At 44.4% G+C, this 16,488-nt stretch overlaps 1 protein-coding gene across 1 annotated transcript; it reads right to left on the bottom strand.

Moving 5' to 3' along the window:
- Positions 1-7,700: 7,700 nt before the first annotated feature.
- LOC122455194 (granzyme B-like) lies at positions 7,701-11,199 on the bottom strand. Its single transcript, XM_043490157.1, has 5 exons — positions 11,018-11,199; positions 9,659-9,806; positions 9,042-9,177; positions 8,586-8,843; positions 7,701-7,934 (listed from the first exon to the last, which is right to left on the bottom strand). The coding sequence occupies exons 1-5, from the start codon at positions 11,070-11,072 to the stop codon at positions 7,791-7,793; spliced, it is 741 nt and encodes a 246-aa protein (XP_043346092.1). The 5' UTR covers positions 11,073-11,199; the 3' UTR covers positions 7,701-7,790.
- Positions 11,200-16,488: the final 5,289 nt, after the last annotated feature.

Below are 16,488 nucleotides of genomic sequence, written 5' to 3'. Positions count from 1 at the left end.
AAACATCTCGATCCACCCCACACCCCTGCAAAAGCAACAACATGTTAAAGAAACAAAGCCCACTGTCCATAGGGATTCTGGCAGGAGAGCCACAGCAAACCGGGGTGGGGTGTCCACGCCAAGCCCGTGTGGGGTGAGAATGTGCTTGTGCCAGGCCTCTCTCCTGAGTGGACACACTTCTCACCCTACTCTAGAGGGCAGCCAGGATCAGGTAACCAGAATACGTGTGTGGTGCAGAGTGGATGCCCCAGTGGGGTGAAGAGGGGGTTCACACAAGTGGCAGGCAACAGGTTGGTTTCTGATCAAGGGGAATTTATAGGCCTTCGTGGGCTTGGGGGCAGTCTGGTAGGATGTCAGAGCAGGACAAATATGGTGAAATGGCTGTTGGTACCAAGGGGCTGGCTGGTGTGGATCACCAGAGCCTAGGTGGGGGCAGCAGGGTCTTGCACTTGTGGAAGAGGGGTGAGAGGTATGTTATATATGAATCTCTTTGTAGACTAATCAGATAAGTCAATATATTAAAGGTGATGAGCCAGATTTCTCTGTGTCTAAGGATTAGATGCTTATCTATCGATGTTAATTTCCTGGGTTTGATGGTTTGAATGTGGTTCTGTAAGAGTATCCTTGTTTTAGGAATTACACTGTAAAGTATTTGAAAAGCGATGAACCACCATGTTGGTAACTTTACTTGCAAATGGTTCTGGAAAACAAAAGTTTTTGTATCGCAATTGTAGCTTTTCTATAAGCTTGAGATTGGTTGAGAACTGCAATCTGTAGACTACCCTAGTGGTCCAATGGATGAGAATCCACCTGCCAATCTTCCTGGTCCAGGAAGATCCCACATGCTGCAGAGCAACTAAACCTGTGCACTCTGTACTCTGCAACGAGAAGCCACTGCAGTGAGAGGCCCATGCACCACGGCTAGAGTAGGCCCGCTCTCAGCAAGTAGAGAGCCCATACGCAGCAACAGAACCCATCACAGTCAAAAATTAAAAAATAAAGAAAACTGGGAATGTGTTCCTTTCACCTAAACAAATAATAGCCAGTTTGAAGATAATTGAAAAGAAAATCTGTACAGTAGCAACAGAGGAAGTCATGATGCTTAGGAAAAATTTAACCAGAATTGTAAAAAACATGTTTGTGCAAGATGTTAAAGTACTTCTGAAAAACAAAACAAATGTTAAAGTACTTCTTAAAAAAACAGACTTAGAAACATCAAGGTGTTCTTAGTTCTTGGATCGGATGGATCTACACCAAAAAAGGTACTGATTCTCCCAAAGATAATACATAAGTATGATATAAAATAACATAATGTGATTTTAAAAATCAATCCAATTTTTCTCTTGATGTTATATGAGTCCTAAACAATCTCTGAAATTTCTGAGAAAAATCAGTATGAGAGCATCACTAGGGAAATTATGCCCCAAAGAAAAAGGAATAGTATGGGAGACAGCCTATTGGAGTTTAAAAACTACTAAAGTTCTTTCTGGAAGACAGTGTGGAGCTGAATGATGAACAGACAGAGAGACTAGTGAAACAGAATGGAAGAACTCAGAAACGTTCACAAGTATATATGGAAATGTAGTTTAGGTAGCATTTTGAATCATGGGGGGAAAAATGGACTTTTAACAAAGATTTTTGAACAAGTCATTGGTTAAGAGATTAATTTAGAGTAACACTTCATAGAAACCACCAGAATAAAGTTTGAATAGATATTTGTATATTCAAATATACAGCATAAAACTATACATGCACTGGAAATAAGCACAAGGAAATTCCTTTATAGATTGAGAGTGGGGAAAGCCTTTCTAGTAATGACTAGAAATCCACAAACATTCTAAGAAAGGCTGATAAATAAATTATGATTTGAAAAAACAACTTTTAATGTTTCTATATAAAAAATGAGTACAAGCATATTCAATTTATAGGCAGCGAACTTGTGAAAAATTATTGCAACATATGTCACAATTAAGTTCATCTATCTATTATAATGTACAGAGATCTGTAATCCAGAAAAAATAGACCAAACACCTGATAGAATGGGCAAAAGATCTGAGAGTTCACAGTAAAACATATATAAAAACTAATTAAGAGTCTCAACTTCACTGTTGCTAAGCTAAATAGAAATAAGGGATAAAGAAAATAATTATTCTACTCTATGTTATCTCACAGATGGCCAAAAATTCTACAGTTAAACAGCATATACCATGGATAATGCTTTTTTTTAAATTGGGGTTACAGGATACATCTTTGTTGTTGCCCCATAAGTTTATCTTCCATCCATGTCTTTATATTCAAGATGTTTCTCCCGTACATCACACAAAATTGGACCTTGCATTTTTGATCTAGACTGACAGTCTCTGCTATTTGGAGTATTTAATCTACTAAAATTTAATGCCTCTACTGCTAAGATGAGATTGAAGAACATTGCATTACTATTTGATTTCTATTAATGTGACTTAATTAGATTAATAATTAATTAAAATTATAATCATTATATAAAAAATTGATAATAAAAACAAGGGAAGCAAAAGGCAAAGGATAAAATGAAAGATATCCCCATCTGAATGCAGAGTTCCAAAGAATAGCAAGGAGAGAAGAAAAAGAAGCCTTTCTAAGTGCACAATGCAAAGAAATAGAGGAAAACAATAGAATGGGAAAGATTAGAGGTCTTTTCAAGAAAATTAGAGATACCAAGGGAACATTTCAAGCAAAGATGAACACAATAAAGGACAGAAATGGCATCAACTTAACAGAAGCAGAAAATTTTTTTTTCATTTATTTTTATTAGTTGGAGGCTAATTACTTTACAATATTGTAGTGGGTTTTGTCATACATTGACATACGTGAATCAGTCATGGATTTACATGTGTTCCCCATCCCGATCCCTCCCCCTCACCTCCCTCTCTACCCAGTCCCTCTGGGTCTTCCCAGTGCACCAGGCCCGAGCACTTGTCTCATGCATCCAACCTGGGCTGGTGATCTGTTTCACTATAGATAATATACATGTTTCGATGCTGTTCTCTCAAAACACCCCACCCTCGCCTTCTCCCACAGAGTCCAAAAGTCTGTTCTGTACATCTGTGTCTCTTTTTCTGTTTTGCATATAGGGTTATCGTTACCATATTTCTAAATTCCATATATATGTGTTAGTATGCTGTAATGTTCTTTACCTTTCTGGCTTACTTCACTCTGTATAATGGGCTCCAGTTTCATCCATCTCATTAGAACTGATTCAAATGAATTCTTTTAAATGGCTGAGTAATATTCCATGGTGTGTATGTACCACAGCTTCCTTATCCATTCGTCTGCTGATGGGCATCTAGGTTGCTTCCATGTCCTGGCTATTATAAACAGTGCTGCGATGAACATTGGGGTGCACGTGTCTCTTTCAGATCTGGTTTCCTCTGTGTGTATGCCCAGAAATGGTATAGAAGCAGAAAATATTAAGAAGAGGTAGCAAGAATACACAGAAGAACTATACAAAAAAGATCTTCATGACCCAGATAACCATGATGGTGTGATCAATCACCTAGAGCCAGATATTCTGGAGTGTGAAGTCAAGTGGGCCTTAGGAAACATCACTACAAACAAAGCTAGTGGAGGTGATGAAATTCCCGTTGAGCTATTTCAAATCGTAAAAGATGATGCTGTGAAAGTGCTGCACTCAATATGCCAGCAAATTTGGAAAACTCAGCAATGGCCACGGGACTGGAAAAGGTCAGTTTTCATTTCAGGAAAGGAAAACCAAGAAACGAAAACATACTGTTTAAAAAAGGAGCCTAGCCACATACATATTCAGCTCCAGTATCACATTTACTTTGAGGAAATGGTTCTCTGGTTGAAGAAGTTTAAGAACATTTGTTGCAAACTCTCGTCCTCCTTCGAGAGATGAGGGGGACAGAGTCCCACGGGGGACAGTGAGCGCCTGGAGGCCCCACAGAGCGAGGACGGAGCCTGGGCTCAGCCAGGCCCCTGAGAGTCAGGTCAGCAGGAGGGCTTCCATGTTTTCTCCCCCTGCTCACTGATGACTTCCTGCCATCCCGGGACAAGACAGGAGCCTCCCCTCAGATACCTCCCTCCACACACAGCGAGTCCCTGGGCTCCCATGGAAGCCGCTCTCTGACAAGTACTCAGACAGCTTCCTGGGGAGCTGGTCTGTCTGCTCACGGACACAATCAGATGGAGGTGGGTAAGCACCTAAAACATGCTGATTTCTTCAAATCTTCTCCATAGAATTATCCCTCACCCCCCACCTTTAAGGAAACAAATCTTTCCTTGCCTAAATATCTCTGTAACAGAAATAAAACATGACATTCAGTAAAACGTCTCTGTACATACCACTAAGGAAATTTCTCTACTCACCAAGGCCTTTCCCATCACTTTTCCTTCTGTCCAGATCGCAAGAAGAGTCAGGTACCAGCATACTGGTAGGGAATTGACCAGTCAGCTACGGGGGTGATGGGCCTAAAGGGATTCAAATCCTTGCTGATTTGTTTTGGCAATGTGCACTGGAACAGGGATGGCTCTGCCTTTCCAGCCCATGACCTTGCTGCTGCTGGTACCACTGAAGGTCTAGACTTGCAGAACATCAGGGTTTATTTCCTATCTCCTATTTCCTATCTTCATATCCCACCCAACACTGCTTTTGGTCAACAAACACCCTGCTCCATGAAAAAAATTCAGCAACTGTTTCTTTTTTTCCAGAGGCATATTGCTAGACTACATTCCTTCTTCAGTCAGGAGGCTCAGTCAGCCTGTGTTACTCAGGTAGGAAAGAAAATCACATCTAAGCATGTAGTGGTCAAATTAATGAAAGTCAAGGAGAAAGAGAAAAAGTTGAACATAGGCCGAGAAGAAAAGAAAATACTTTAGAGGAAACAACAATCACAAGCTTCTTGTCAGAAATCAGTTCAGTTCAGTTCAGTCGCTCAGTCGTGTCCGACCCTTTGCGACCCCATGAATCACAGCACACCAGGCCTCCCTGTTCATCACCAACTCCCAGAGTTTACTCAAACTCATGTCCATCGAGTCGGTGATGCCATCCAGCCATCTCATCCTCTGCTGTTCCCTTCTCCTCCTGCCCCCAATCCCTCTCAGTATCAGGGTCTTTTCCAATGAGTCAACTCTTCGCATGAGGTGGTCAAAGTATTGGAGTTTCAGCCTCAGCATCAGTCCTTCCGTTGAACATTCAGGACTGATCTCCTTTAGGATAGACTGGTCGGATCTCCTTGCAGTCCAAGGGACTCTCAGGAGTCTTCTCCAGCACCACAGTTCAAAAGCATCAATTCTTTGCTGCTCAGCTTTCTTCACAGTCCAACTCTCACATCCATACATGACCACTGGAAAAACCATAGCCTTGACTAGATGAACCTTTGTTGGCAAAGTAATGTCTCTGCTTTTTAATATGCTATCTAGGTTGGTCATAACTTTCCTTCCAAGGAGTAAGTGTCTTTTAATTTCATGGCGGCAATCACCATCTGCAGTGATTTTGGAGCCCAAAAACATAAAGTCTGACACTGTTTCCCCATCTATTTGTTTCCACTGTTTCCCCATCTATTTCCCATGAAGTGATGCAGAAGCCATGATCTTAATTTTCTGAATGTTGAGCTTTAAGCCAACTTTTTCACTCTCCTCTTTCACTTCCATCAAGAGGCTTTTTAGTTCATCTTCACTTTCTGCCATAAGGGTGGTGTCATCTGCATATCTGAGGTTATTGATATTTCTCCAAGCAATCTTGATTCCAGCTTGTGCTTCATTCAGCCCAGCATTTTGCATGATGCACTCTGCATATAAGTTAAATAAGCAGGGTGATAATATACAGCCTTGGTGTACTCCTTTCCCAATTTTGAACTGTTGTTCCATGTTTGGTCTAACTGTTGCTTCTTGACCTGCATACAGGTTTCTCAGGAGGCAAGTAAGGTGGTCTGGTATTCCCATCTCTTTAAGAATTTTCCAGTTTGTTGTGAGCCACACAGTCAAAGGCTTTAGCGTAGTCAATGAAGCAGAAGTAGATGCTTTTCTGGAATTATCTTGCTTTTTCTATCATCCTACAGATATTGGCAATTTGATCTCTGGTTCCTCTACCTTTTTCTAAATATAGCTTGCACATCTGGAAGTTCTCAGTTCACGGACTGTTGAAGCCTGGCTTGGAGAATTTTGAGCATTACTTTGCTAGTGTGTGAAAAGAGTGCAATTGTGCAGTACTTTGAACATTCTTTGGCACTGCCAAAGAATGGATTCTGATTGCCTTTCAAATAGGTGTTCCTACCATCTGAGCGTGTGCAAGGACGTTCCTGCCTGCTATCTTTAGAGTAAAACAAATAAAGCTGCCCATGTTCCTTCTCTTCCCTCCCTGCTGCCCCCTCCCCCAGGGGACAAGGATGTTCCAGTGAGCAGAGCAGTATCTTCTTGTCTAGAGACCAAATAGCTGATGTTCAAGAGTCACACATAACAACATCCTCTGAGCGCAACCAGCAATAAAAATAAACACAAATCTCTGTCCCTGTTTGAGACACAGAGATGTAGGCCGCTCAAGTGGACTCATGAGAGGGAGGGAATATAGACAATTTGGATGATATTGACACTGTCATTTACAGCTGAACTGAGATGATAGAACCCGTATTGTGTCCACTGTACAACCATAATGTCCAGCACTTAGTAGGTGCTCCATCAGCATTTGTGTTGATGGATGAAAACCAATGTGCTTTTCAGTCCTACTAAAGACAGGATCCCTTTCTAACTCAAAGGTCCCGGTGACCAGCAGGGAATCTTGGCCCAGAGGCCAGCAGTACCGAAAGGGACAGGCTGACAGGGACTCAGACTACTGAGCCATCAGGAGCCAGAGGACCCTGAGCACATGGGGGACACTGGGCTGCATGTGAGGGGTTGAGCTGGCCCTGCCCAGGTGAGAGATGGGGCCCAGCGATCTGGACCTGTCTGGTACAGCACAGGCCTGGTCCCTCTGATCCCTCTCTGCAAAGGCATGAGCTGGGTTGGCACGTCAGTGGTGAGGCCCTGCTGGGACCCCATGGGACTCAGGTATGCAGGGTGGGAGGGATATGAGGAAGGGGTCAGCAGAGATCAGTGTGGTCTGGAGGGGACCGGAGCTGGCGGCCCTGCTGAGGATATGCGGTGATGGGCAGGGACAGAGAAGAAAGGGAGGCAGAGGAGACTGGAGGCAGAGCTGGGCCCTGGGCTCTGAGCAGGGCAGAGCAGGACACTCCGCCTGGGTGAGATGGAGGGGCTTCTCAGGAGACCAGCCCTGCTCTGGGCCAGCTCCCCTGGATGTGGGGGTTACAGGTCAGCTCAGGTAGCCCCCCTCCCCAGTAGGCAGGCCTCTGTCCTGGAGCTGCAACCCAGGCTTGCTCTTGGTGTCGGGGCCCCATGGTGTGACCCACTCCCTCCTGCCATGTACCCCAGAGCAAGGAGTAAGGAGTTCACCCTGAGCCCCAGGACCAGAGAGGTTCATGTTTTCCCCTGACGGTGCTCAGCTTCAGCCCTTGCAGGAGGGCCGGCCCTGGAAGACAGGTGTGCGTAAGCAGACCTGGAAGACAGCTCTGCATGGGGTTTAGGGGAAGAGATGGTGGGAGAGGGAAGAGGAGGAAGCAGAGAACAGCAGAATCCTCTCATTGATTTTCCAAGCACAGACTAGATGCCCGTGAATAAGAGTCAGAGAATAAATAAGCAACCAGCCCTTCGAGCTCAGCTGAGAGACATTTATTGAGTTATGGGCACACCCGCAGTGTGATTCTGGATCAGCCCCAGGGAAGACGGTCTGGTTCCTGCAGTCAGAGGCTTTTCATGGTTTTCTTTATCCAGGGCAGGAAACTTGAGAGTTTGGTGCAGGCCCGTGGAGTTGATCCATCTTTTCGTCCATAAGACACAATGCCCTGGGCCACATTGCCACACATGAGAGGGCCCCCAGAGTCCCCCTGAGGACAGAGAAGGGGAAGGACTGAGTCTGCTCTCCTCCTGGTCCTGCCCTCTCTCCCACCCTGCCATTTCAAGACCCCTCTCGGAGCAGGCCACTTTGCAAGGCCTCCATGTGCGAGACAAGTGGGCAAGGCAGGTCTATGGGCCCCCCGGCTGCCACGCCCTGACCTGGATATTGCCCCTGCTTCACTTCCCCCGGGGGGCAGCTCCTTCTCTGCCCCCAGGTCTCCATCCTCTCCCTCCCCAGATTGAGGGCTATTGGCTCCAGGCTGCTGTGAGAACAGGGAAGCAGGTGGGAAGGCTGACGTTCATCAGGGAGGGGGAGTTTAGTAAGCAGGTGGGTTCCAGCTTTGAGCAGGCACCTGGACTGAACCACCTCCCACTCAGGAAGCCTGGCTTTCTAACACCTGTGCCTCAGTGCCTGGCAAGTTTCCCCTTCTGGAGGAGCACCAGGTTGGGATTCACCGCAGGTCTTGTGTGACTTGCAGAGGCTCTAGGCACTCCCAGCTCTGGCTGTTCCCCTTTTCCTCCTGGAGAGAGGTCCCAGCCTAGAGGGTGAGGTGGTCCCCCACTGCTTGGGTCCCCAGGTCCCAGATCTTCTGCCAACACCCTTCTCCCCAGATCCAAGCAAGGTGGGCTGTGATTCTCACCTGAAAGGAAGTTTTCTTTGTCTTTGGGTCCCCCACACACAGCTGGGTGGTGTGGTTGTAATATTTGCCTAAGTGGGACTCGCACTTCCGATCCTCCTGCACGATCAGCTTTACCTCCTGCAGTGTCTCAGGATAGGTGTTCATGGAGTCCTTCCCCCAGCCGGCCACACTGCACGTCTGTCCTGGCTTCACCTGGGCCATGGCCCTGGGCAGACTAAGGGGCTTCACAGCTGACGTCTGCTTGGCCTTTCTCTCCAGCTGATGGGAAGAGACAAGAGTCTGGCTCAGCCGGCGGTCCCCGAGCCTGGACACGGCAGTGACACTGACCTGCCTCCCCTCTCTCCCGAGCCACAGGGACTGGTCAGGCGGCCAGGATGTGAGGGAGGAAAGGGGTAGGAGGTCCTGGGAGGGGAAGCGAGCTGATCCCAGGAGGGCAGGAGAAGCAGGGTGGTTTACCTTTAACAACATGATGTCGTTGGAGATGTCCTCAGGATTATAGTCTGGGTGGGGGATGGCTCTCCTCACCCGGATGACCTGCTGGGTCCTCTCCCGCTGTTTGATGTTGTGGGCCCCCAGGGTGACGCTGATTGAGCTGCACAGAGACCAGAGCAGGAGATGGGGGTCACAGCCCCAGGGTTGACAGCCCTGGAGCCATGAAGGGCAGGTGACTCCAGGGCAAGGCTGCCACTGAGGGGAAATGCAGGTACCAGGAGGGCCCTGGGGGCTAAGCTGTCTGTACTGTCTGTCTCTTGGTCAGACAGCAGCCAAGGTCAGATTCTGGAGCCATTGTGAAGGGCACAGCTATTCCCCATGGGCAATTAGCCCTAGGACAACATGTGAAGTGGCATCAGTTTGCATTCTGATTCCAGGCACGCCCTGTGTCTAGTCTCTCTCACTTCAGCAATGCCTCCGGCAGTGACCTTCCCTCTTTCTCACCCTCTCACTCTCCTGCTGCCCTCTTTCTCGCCCTCCCAGGAACCCTCCTGTTAGCCCTCTAACAGCTCCTGGAGAAAAAGGCAGGGCTCCCTGGCCAAGGGTGTTCAGAAAGGTACCGGATACTTGCTGCTCCTCACCTTCCGTTGCAGTGAGCGGCTGTCAGCACGAAGTCCTGTCGAACCAGGAACCCACCGCACTTCATCTCGTCATCCTTAACCCAGAACTGAAGATACGCCATGTAGGGGCGGGAGTGGGGCTTGGCTTCATGGCCCCCGATGATCTCCCCTGAAGGAAAAGGGCTGTTCTGCTTCTGTGCACACACCAAGTGCACCCTGTTGACATCGGCTTCGTGCTCAGAACAGCTGGGCACTGGAGTTGGTGGGGCAGGAGGAGGCTGGGAAGGGGGCTCCCCTTCCTCCTCTAAAGAAGAGTAGCTGTGCGAATCTGTCTCCCGCACATAATTGGAGGTGAGCTTAGAATTTGCCTGCAATGCAGGAGACTCGGGTTTGATATCTGGGCTGGGAAAATCCCCTGGAGAAGGGAATGGCAACCCACTCCAGTATTCTTGCCTGGAGAATTCCATGGACAGAGGAGACTTGTGGGCTACAGTACTTGGGGTCACAGAGAGTCAGACAGGACTGAGCGACTAACACTTTCACTTTTCATACCTGTCCTAGGGATAGCAAAGTCCTAGAGGCTTCTGAAAATTCCTCCCCCACCTGTGCTTCATTCCAGGTGAGTTTCTAAGGGCCCCATTACCCTATTTTATTCAGGATAGCCCTGTTTTCCAAGGCACAGGAATTCAGAGTAGGGACCTAGATGTCACCATAGCCTCTTTCCCAGGTCCCGACTGGTAGTAAATGCCCAGTGAGTATTTGTTGGCTGCATGAAGGAGTGACCATGATCCTCCTGCACCCTCCCTGTTCACAGTGGGCCTCTGGATGGGGGCTGTTGGTAGGGCCAGTTCTGATGGGCTTCTGGGAAGCAGAGCAGTTCAGGTCTACCAAACACTGGCTTCATCCTTGAAAGAGAGGAGCCCCTGATGGCCTGGGAAGGGAAGCCAAGTTGGGTAAAAGGCCTGTGGGTCCTGGGGATTGAGCAAACACAGAGGCACAGGTCTGCCAAGCAGATGCCGAGGGAACTAGAAGCAGAGGCTAGACACACTCTGCCCTCTTCAGGGGCAATTTAGTATTTTCTTTTCTCCAGCTTGCGACCATCTGCCATCACTTCTGGGAAAGTTCCACTTTCCAGATGGCAAAGGTAGGGCTGGAGGAGGGGCTGGTACCCACTGGCTCCTCTTGAGAGCAGGCTTTGCTCTGTTGCTCCTGCTGGAGGTTTATCCAGCATCATACTCCCTGGTATGAGGTGGGATGGAAGCTGGTGTTCAGAATGTTCCCAGCTGGTGAATAGCTGGATCAGGGATGTGCAGAATGGGTGGGACCTCTGTGCCACCTGGGGGATGGGGTTGGGCCCCTAGGACGGGGATGGTCACTCACCTGCCTTTGCCCTGGGGGTCAGGAGAAAGGCCACCAGGAGCAGGAGTGGCTGCATCTTCCTAGAAAGACTGCCAAGGTCAGAGACACTGGCACTTCCTCCTGCCTCTCTTTCAGATCCCCCAGCCTTTTGGAGAGAAACGCAGAGTTAGTGGACTCAGTGATCTCGTGTGTTCCCCTCTGGCTTTGCGATGCTTCATCCTGAAGGCTTTCTATGAAAGCTTACCCCGCCCCCACTCCATCTGCCTGATGACGTTCTCTGGGTGGTTGTGTGAGAAACATACAGTGACCACACCAGTACCCACAGATGGTGACTCAGAGCAGACCACTTGTTCCAGCCCAGAGCAGGAACCCAAGAGTACAAGGTGGGGACTGTAGGGTGTGGTATCGACCAGTAGAGGTAGTAGAGCCCAGAAACCAGAGTCCCCAGTGGTAGAACCACCAGGGCCTCATTTCCATGCTGCTAAGTCCACAGGATAATTTCTTGAGCAGATATGGGTTTAGGCTCTTCTCTATGTTATGACCAAACACACTGGAGATGTGTCTCCTGCCCTTAGAGAGCTGACCATCTGCTGGGAGAGAAAGAAACATCCATGACCTGAGTGCAGCACAGGAACGGCCATGGTCCAGGGGTGCACAGAGCTTGACTGCCACCTACTAAGTCCATGTAGTCATCCACTCGTCATCTTAACTTCCTTTCTAAGACATGTGCACCCGTGGCTGATTCATGTCAATGTATGGCAAAACCACTACAATATTGTAAAGTAATTAGCCTCCAATTAAAATAAATAATTTTTTTTTTAAAAACCCACCATTTAAAAAAATTACAAATGCTCAGAGTGATCGAGTCCATTTCTCTTGTCCATGTTTTGCAAACAAACGGACTGCACTTGACATTTATTGGCCTAATTTAACAAATCACTATGACTCTAGAAACTGAATCTGCAGATTGATGTAAGCCTAGGTCATTTCTCCTTTGGGTAGCTGTGGTGGGCTCCACCTAAACCACCTGGACTAAGACAGGGAAAGAGCTGGTTTGCCAAAGGAAGTTTGGATTACTAAGTTGCCTATGCCATGTAAAGTAGGAAAGCATGCTGGGTGACCAAAGACCAATAATGGTCCTTTGAGTATTGTCCGTGCTGTGTCCAGAGGGCCACGCTGCAGATTTAGCAGGCCAGGCATTAGAGCCTCACACTGGCTGAACAAACTCTGCTGAAGACCTTGCTGTATGGAAATAGAGGACGGTTCTTTCTAAACAGTCCAAGCCCGGCCCTGTTCAAGAACAGAGACTCTCTGAGTGGTTCAAGTCTGGGGATGTAAGTGTCTATCTAGACGTATTCTGTACTTTACAGCTTTCTGAGGAATATTATGCATCAGAAGATGTAATTCCAGGGTAAATATCCTCCTTATCAAACCAAGTACCTTATTGAACCTCTAATTATTTGAACTTAGTTTGCCCACCAGTAGAAATTTTTAAAATAAAATTAGCTTTGCTATTTTTGTGTAGTATATGTTCATTAAGAAAATTTGGCAAGTAGAAAGGAAAAATATTACTCATTTGCTTATATCTCACAGATAGATTATTATCATAGGCAGTGCATTTAAAATACTTGGGATGATATTAGGAAGTGTTAGGAAGTGTTCCCCCTTCTTTAATTTTTTGGAACAAGTCTGGGTAAGACTAGTGTTAATTCTTCTTTAAATGTTTTATAGAATCCACCAGGGTAGCCTGGGATTTTCTTTGTTAGAAGGTTTTTGATTTTTGATTCAATCTCTTTATTTTTGTAAGTCTGATTAGATTTCCTATTTATTTTTGAATCAGCTTTGGTTATTTCTGTATTTCCAGGGAGTTGTTCATTTCATCTTGATTTTATCTAATTTGTTGGTGTACAAACATTGATAGTATTCTCTAACAATCCTTTTAATTTCTCTTAGGCTGGTAGTAATGTCCCCTTTTTTTAATTTCTGATTTTAGTAACGTGAATCTTCTCTCTCTCTTTTTTTGTTGGTCTAGCTAAAAGTTTATCAATTCTATTGATCTTTTCAAAGAACCAGCTTTTGGTTTGTTGATTTTATTTTGATTATTTGGCTCTAATCTTTAGTATTTCCTTCTATCTGCTGGCTTGAGTTGTTTGATCTATTTTTAGTTTTGTTAGGCTTAAAGTTGTGCTATTAGTTATAAATGTTTCTTCTTCTTTAATGTCCTCATTTATAGTTATATATTTTCCACTGAACATTACTTTTACAGCATCCTATACATTTGGTATGTTGTATTTTCATTTTCACTTGTCTCAAAGTACTTTCTAACTTTTCTTATAATTTCTTCTTAGGCCCACTGGTTACTTAAGATTGTGTTGTTTAATTTCCATATATTTCCATGTTTGTGATTTTTCCAGTTTTCCTTTTGTTATTCATTTCTAGCTTCCTTCCATTGTGGTTTAAAAAGATAATTTGTATTATTTCAGTCTTTTAAAATGTATTGAGAAATGTTTTATGGCCTAAACTATGGTTTATCCTAGGGAATTCTTCATATGCCCTTGAGAAGTATGTGTAGTATAATTGGTTTATAGATGTACTATTTACTACTGAAAGTAAGGTATTGAGGTCTCCAACTATTTTTATAAAACTATTTCTCTCCTCAATTCTCTCAATGTTGCTTCATATATTTTGGAGTTCTGATGTTTGGGTGTTATGTTTTCTTATTTGATCTTTTATCAATATATAACGTCCTTTGTCTCTTTTAGCAATTTTTCACTTAAAATCTATTTTATCTAGTATTGGTATAACCATTCCAATTTCCTCTTGATTACTATTTATATAGCATATCTTTTTCCATTGTTTCATTTCCAACCATTTTGTCTTTGGATCTAAAGGTAGTCTGTTGCAAGCTGCATAGAGTTAGATCATATTTTTAAATTCATTCTTCCAATCTGTCTTTTAATTGGTTAGTTTAATCCACTTACAATTGAAGTGATTGCTGATAATGAGGGACTTACTTTTGCCATTTTGCTATTTGGTTTTTATATGTTTTATGTATTTTCTGTTTCTTCAAAATTGCCTTTTATTGTGTTTGATCACTTTTTTCCCTAGTGTGCTATTTTGAATCCCTCTTTATTTCCTGTTCTGTATATTTTAAAGTTACTTTCTAAAAAAAAAAAATGATAATAATAAAGTTACTTTCTTAATGGTTACCATGGTTAGTGCCCTAAATTTATAACAATATACTTTGAATACAGATCAATTTAGCCTCAACATTATACATTAATTCTGCTCCTATTTAGTTCCATCGCCCACCTTGTTATTGTCGCAAATGACACCTTTATACATGTGTGTCCATTAACATAGGTTATAATTACTGTCTTATGCATTTGTCTTTTAAACCATATGAGAAACAAAAAGAAGTTACAAGCCCGAAATACAAATACCACTAGATTTCACAATTATCTATGGGGTTATTTTGACCAGAGATTTTGTTTTCTCCATTCGGCTTCAAGTTGCCATCTGGTGTCTTTCTGCTTCAACTTAAAGGGTCCCCCTTAGCATTCTAGTAGGGCAGGTCTGTCTGCGTGCTGCGCTGTACTCACTCACTTCAGCTGTGTCCGACTCTGTGACCCCATGGACTGTAGCCCCCAGTCTCTTCTGTCCATGGGATTCTCCAGGCAAGAATACTGGAGTGGGTTGCTGTGACCCCTCCAGGGGATCTTCCCAACCCAGGGATCAAACCTTCAAGTCCTGTGTCTTCTGCATTTCAGGTGAATTCTCTTCTGCTGAGCTGCCAGGGAAGCCCAGGACAGGTCTACAGGGCAGTAACAATGATTAATTCCCCTAGCTTTTGTTTATCTGGGAACATCTGTATTTCTTCATGTTTGGAGGGCAGCTTTACCAGATATATAATTTTTTGTTGCCAGATCTTTTTCTTTTGGCACTTTAAATATGTCATCCCACTGCCTCTATGGTTGCTGATGAGAAATTGGGCATTAATCTCATTGAAAAATCACTTGTCCATAAGTCATCACTTCTGTCTTGCTGCTTTCTAGATTTTGTCTTTGGCTCTCGACAGTTTGGTTGTAGTGTGGATCTCTTTGAGACTACTCTACTTGTAGTTCGTTGGGCTTCTTTGTTATGTATGTTCCTATGTTTCATCAAATTTGGGATATTTTTAGCCATTATTTGTTCAAGCATTTTTTTTCTGACCCTTCTTTGTTCTCCTTTTGTGACTCCCTTAATTAATATGTTAGTATATTTAATAGTATCTCATAGATCCCTTAAGCTCTGTTCATTTTTCTTCATTCTTTTTTCCTTTCTGCTCTTCAGACTGAGTTATTTTATTTTCCCTCCAAGTTCACTGATTCTTTCCTCTGCCTAGTCATATCTACTGTTGAAATTCTCTATTGAAATTTTTATGTCAGTTATTGTGCTCTTCATCTCCAGAATTTTAATTTATATCTCTTTATAGGCATTCTCTACATTTTCATATATTTTCCTGATTTGCTTTAGTTCCTTTCATGGTTCCTTCAGCTCTTTGAGTATTTTTTTTTCTTTGAGTATTTTTAAGACAGTCAATTTAAAATCTTTGTCTGGTATAAACAGTGTCTGTGTGTTCAGTCGCCAAGTTGTATCGGACTGTTTGTGATCCCACAAGCTATGGCACGCAGCCTCCCTCTCTGTCACCATCTCCAGAAATTTGCCCAAGTTCATGTTCATTGAATACGATGCTATTCAACCATCTCATCCTCTGTTGCCCTCTTCTTCTCCTTTCAATCTTTCCCAGTATCAAGGTCTTTTCATCAGGCTGTTTGCATCAGGTGGCCAAAGTATTGGAGCTTCAGTTTCAGTATCAGTCCTTCCAATGAATATTCAGGGTTGATTTCCTTTAGGATTGACTGGTTTGATTTAATTGCTGTCCAAGGGACTCAAAAGAGTCTTCTCCAGCACCACGGTTTGGAAACATCAATTCTTCAGCTCTCTGCCTTCTTTATGGTCCAATTCTCACATCCGTACGTGACTACTGGAAAAAACCATAGCTTTGACTATATAGACTTTTGTCAGCAAAGTGATGGCTTTGCTTTTTAATACACTGTCTAGGTTTGTCATAGTTTTCCTGCCAAGAAGCAATCCTCTTCTAATTTCATGGCAGCAGTCCACAGTGATTTTAGAGCCCAAGAAGGGGAAATCTGTCACTGCTTCCACCTTTTCCCCTTCTATTTTCCATGAAGTAATGGGACTGGATGTCATGGATCTTAGTTTTTTTAATATTGAGTTTTAAGCTGCCTTTTACACTCGCTTGTTTCATCCTCATCAAGAGGCTCTTAAGTTCCTAATCTCTTTCTGCCATTAGGGTGGTATGATCTGCATATCTGAGGTTGTTGATATTTCTCCCAGCAATCTTGATTCCAGCTTGTGATCCAGCCCAGCATTTCACATGATGTACTCTGCATATAAGTTAAATAAGCAAGGTGACAATAAACAGCCTT

The sequence above is a fragment of the Cervus canadensis genome, chromosome 17 (assembly GCF_019320065.1).
Source record: "Cervus canadensis isolate Bull #8, Minnesota chromosome 17, ASM1932006v1, whole genome shotgun sequence".
NCBI lineage: Eukaryota > Metazoa > Chordata > Mammalia > Artiodactyla > Cervidae > Cervus > Cervus canadensis.
The sequence above is the reverse complement of the archived record's forward strand: the minus strand, read 5'-3'. Positions and strand labels throughout refer to the sequence as shown.

Coding starts and splice junctions, on each gene's coding strand:
- LOC122455194 (XM_043490157.1), bottom strand. CDS start 11,072: ATGCAGCCACTCCTGCTCCTGGTGGCCTTTCTCCTGACCCCCAGGGCA. Junction 9,178..9,658: donor GCCGCTCACTGCAACGGAAG/GTGAGGAGCAGC, acceptor GTCTCTGTGCAG/CTCAATCAGCGTCACCCTGG. Junction 8,844..9,041: donor ACGACATCATGTTGTTAAAG/GTAAACCACCCT, acceptor TCTTCCCATCAG/CTGGAGAGAAAGGCCAAGCA.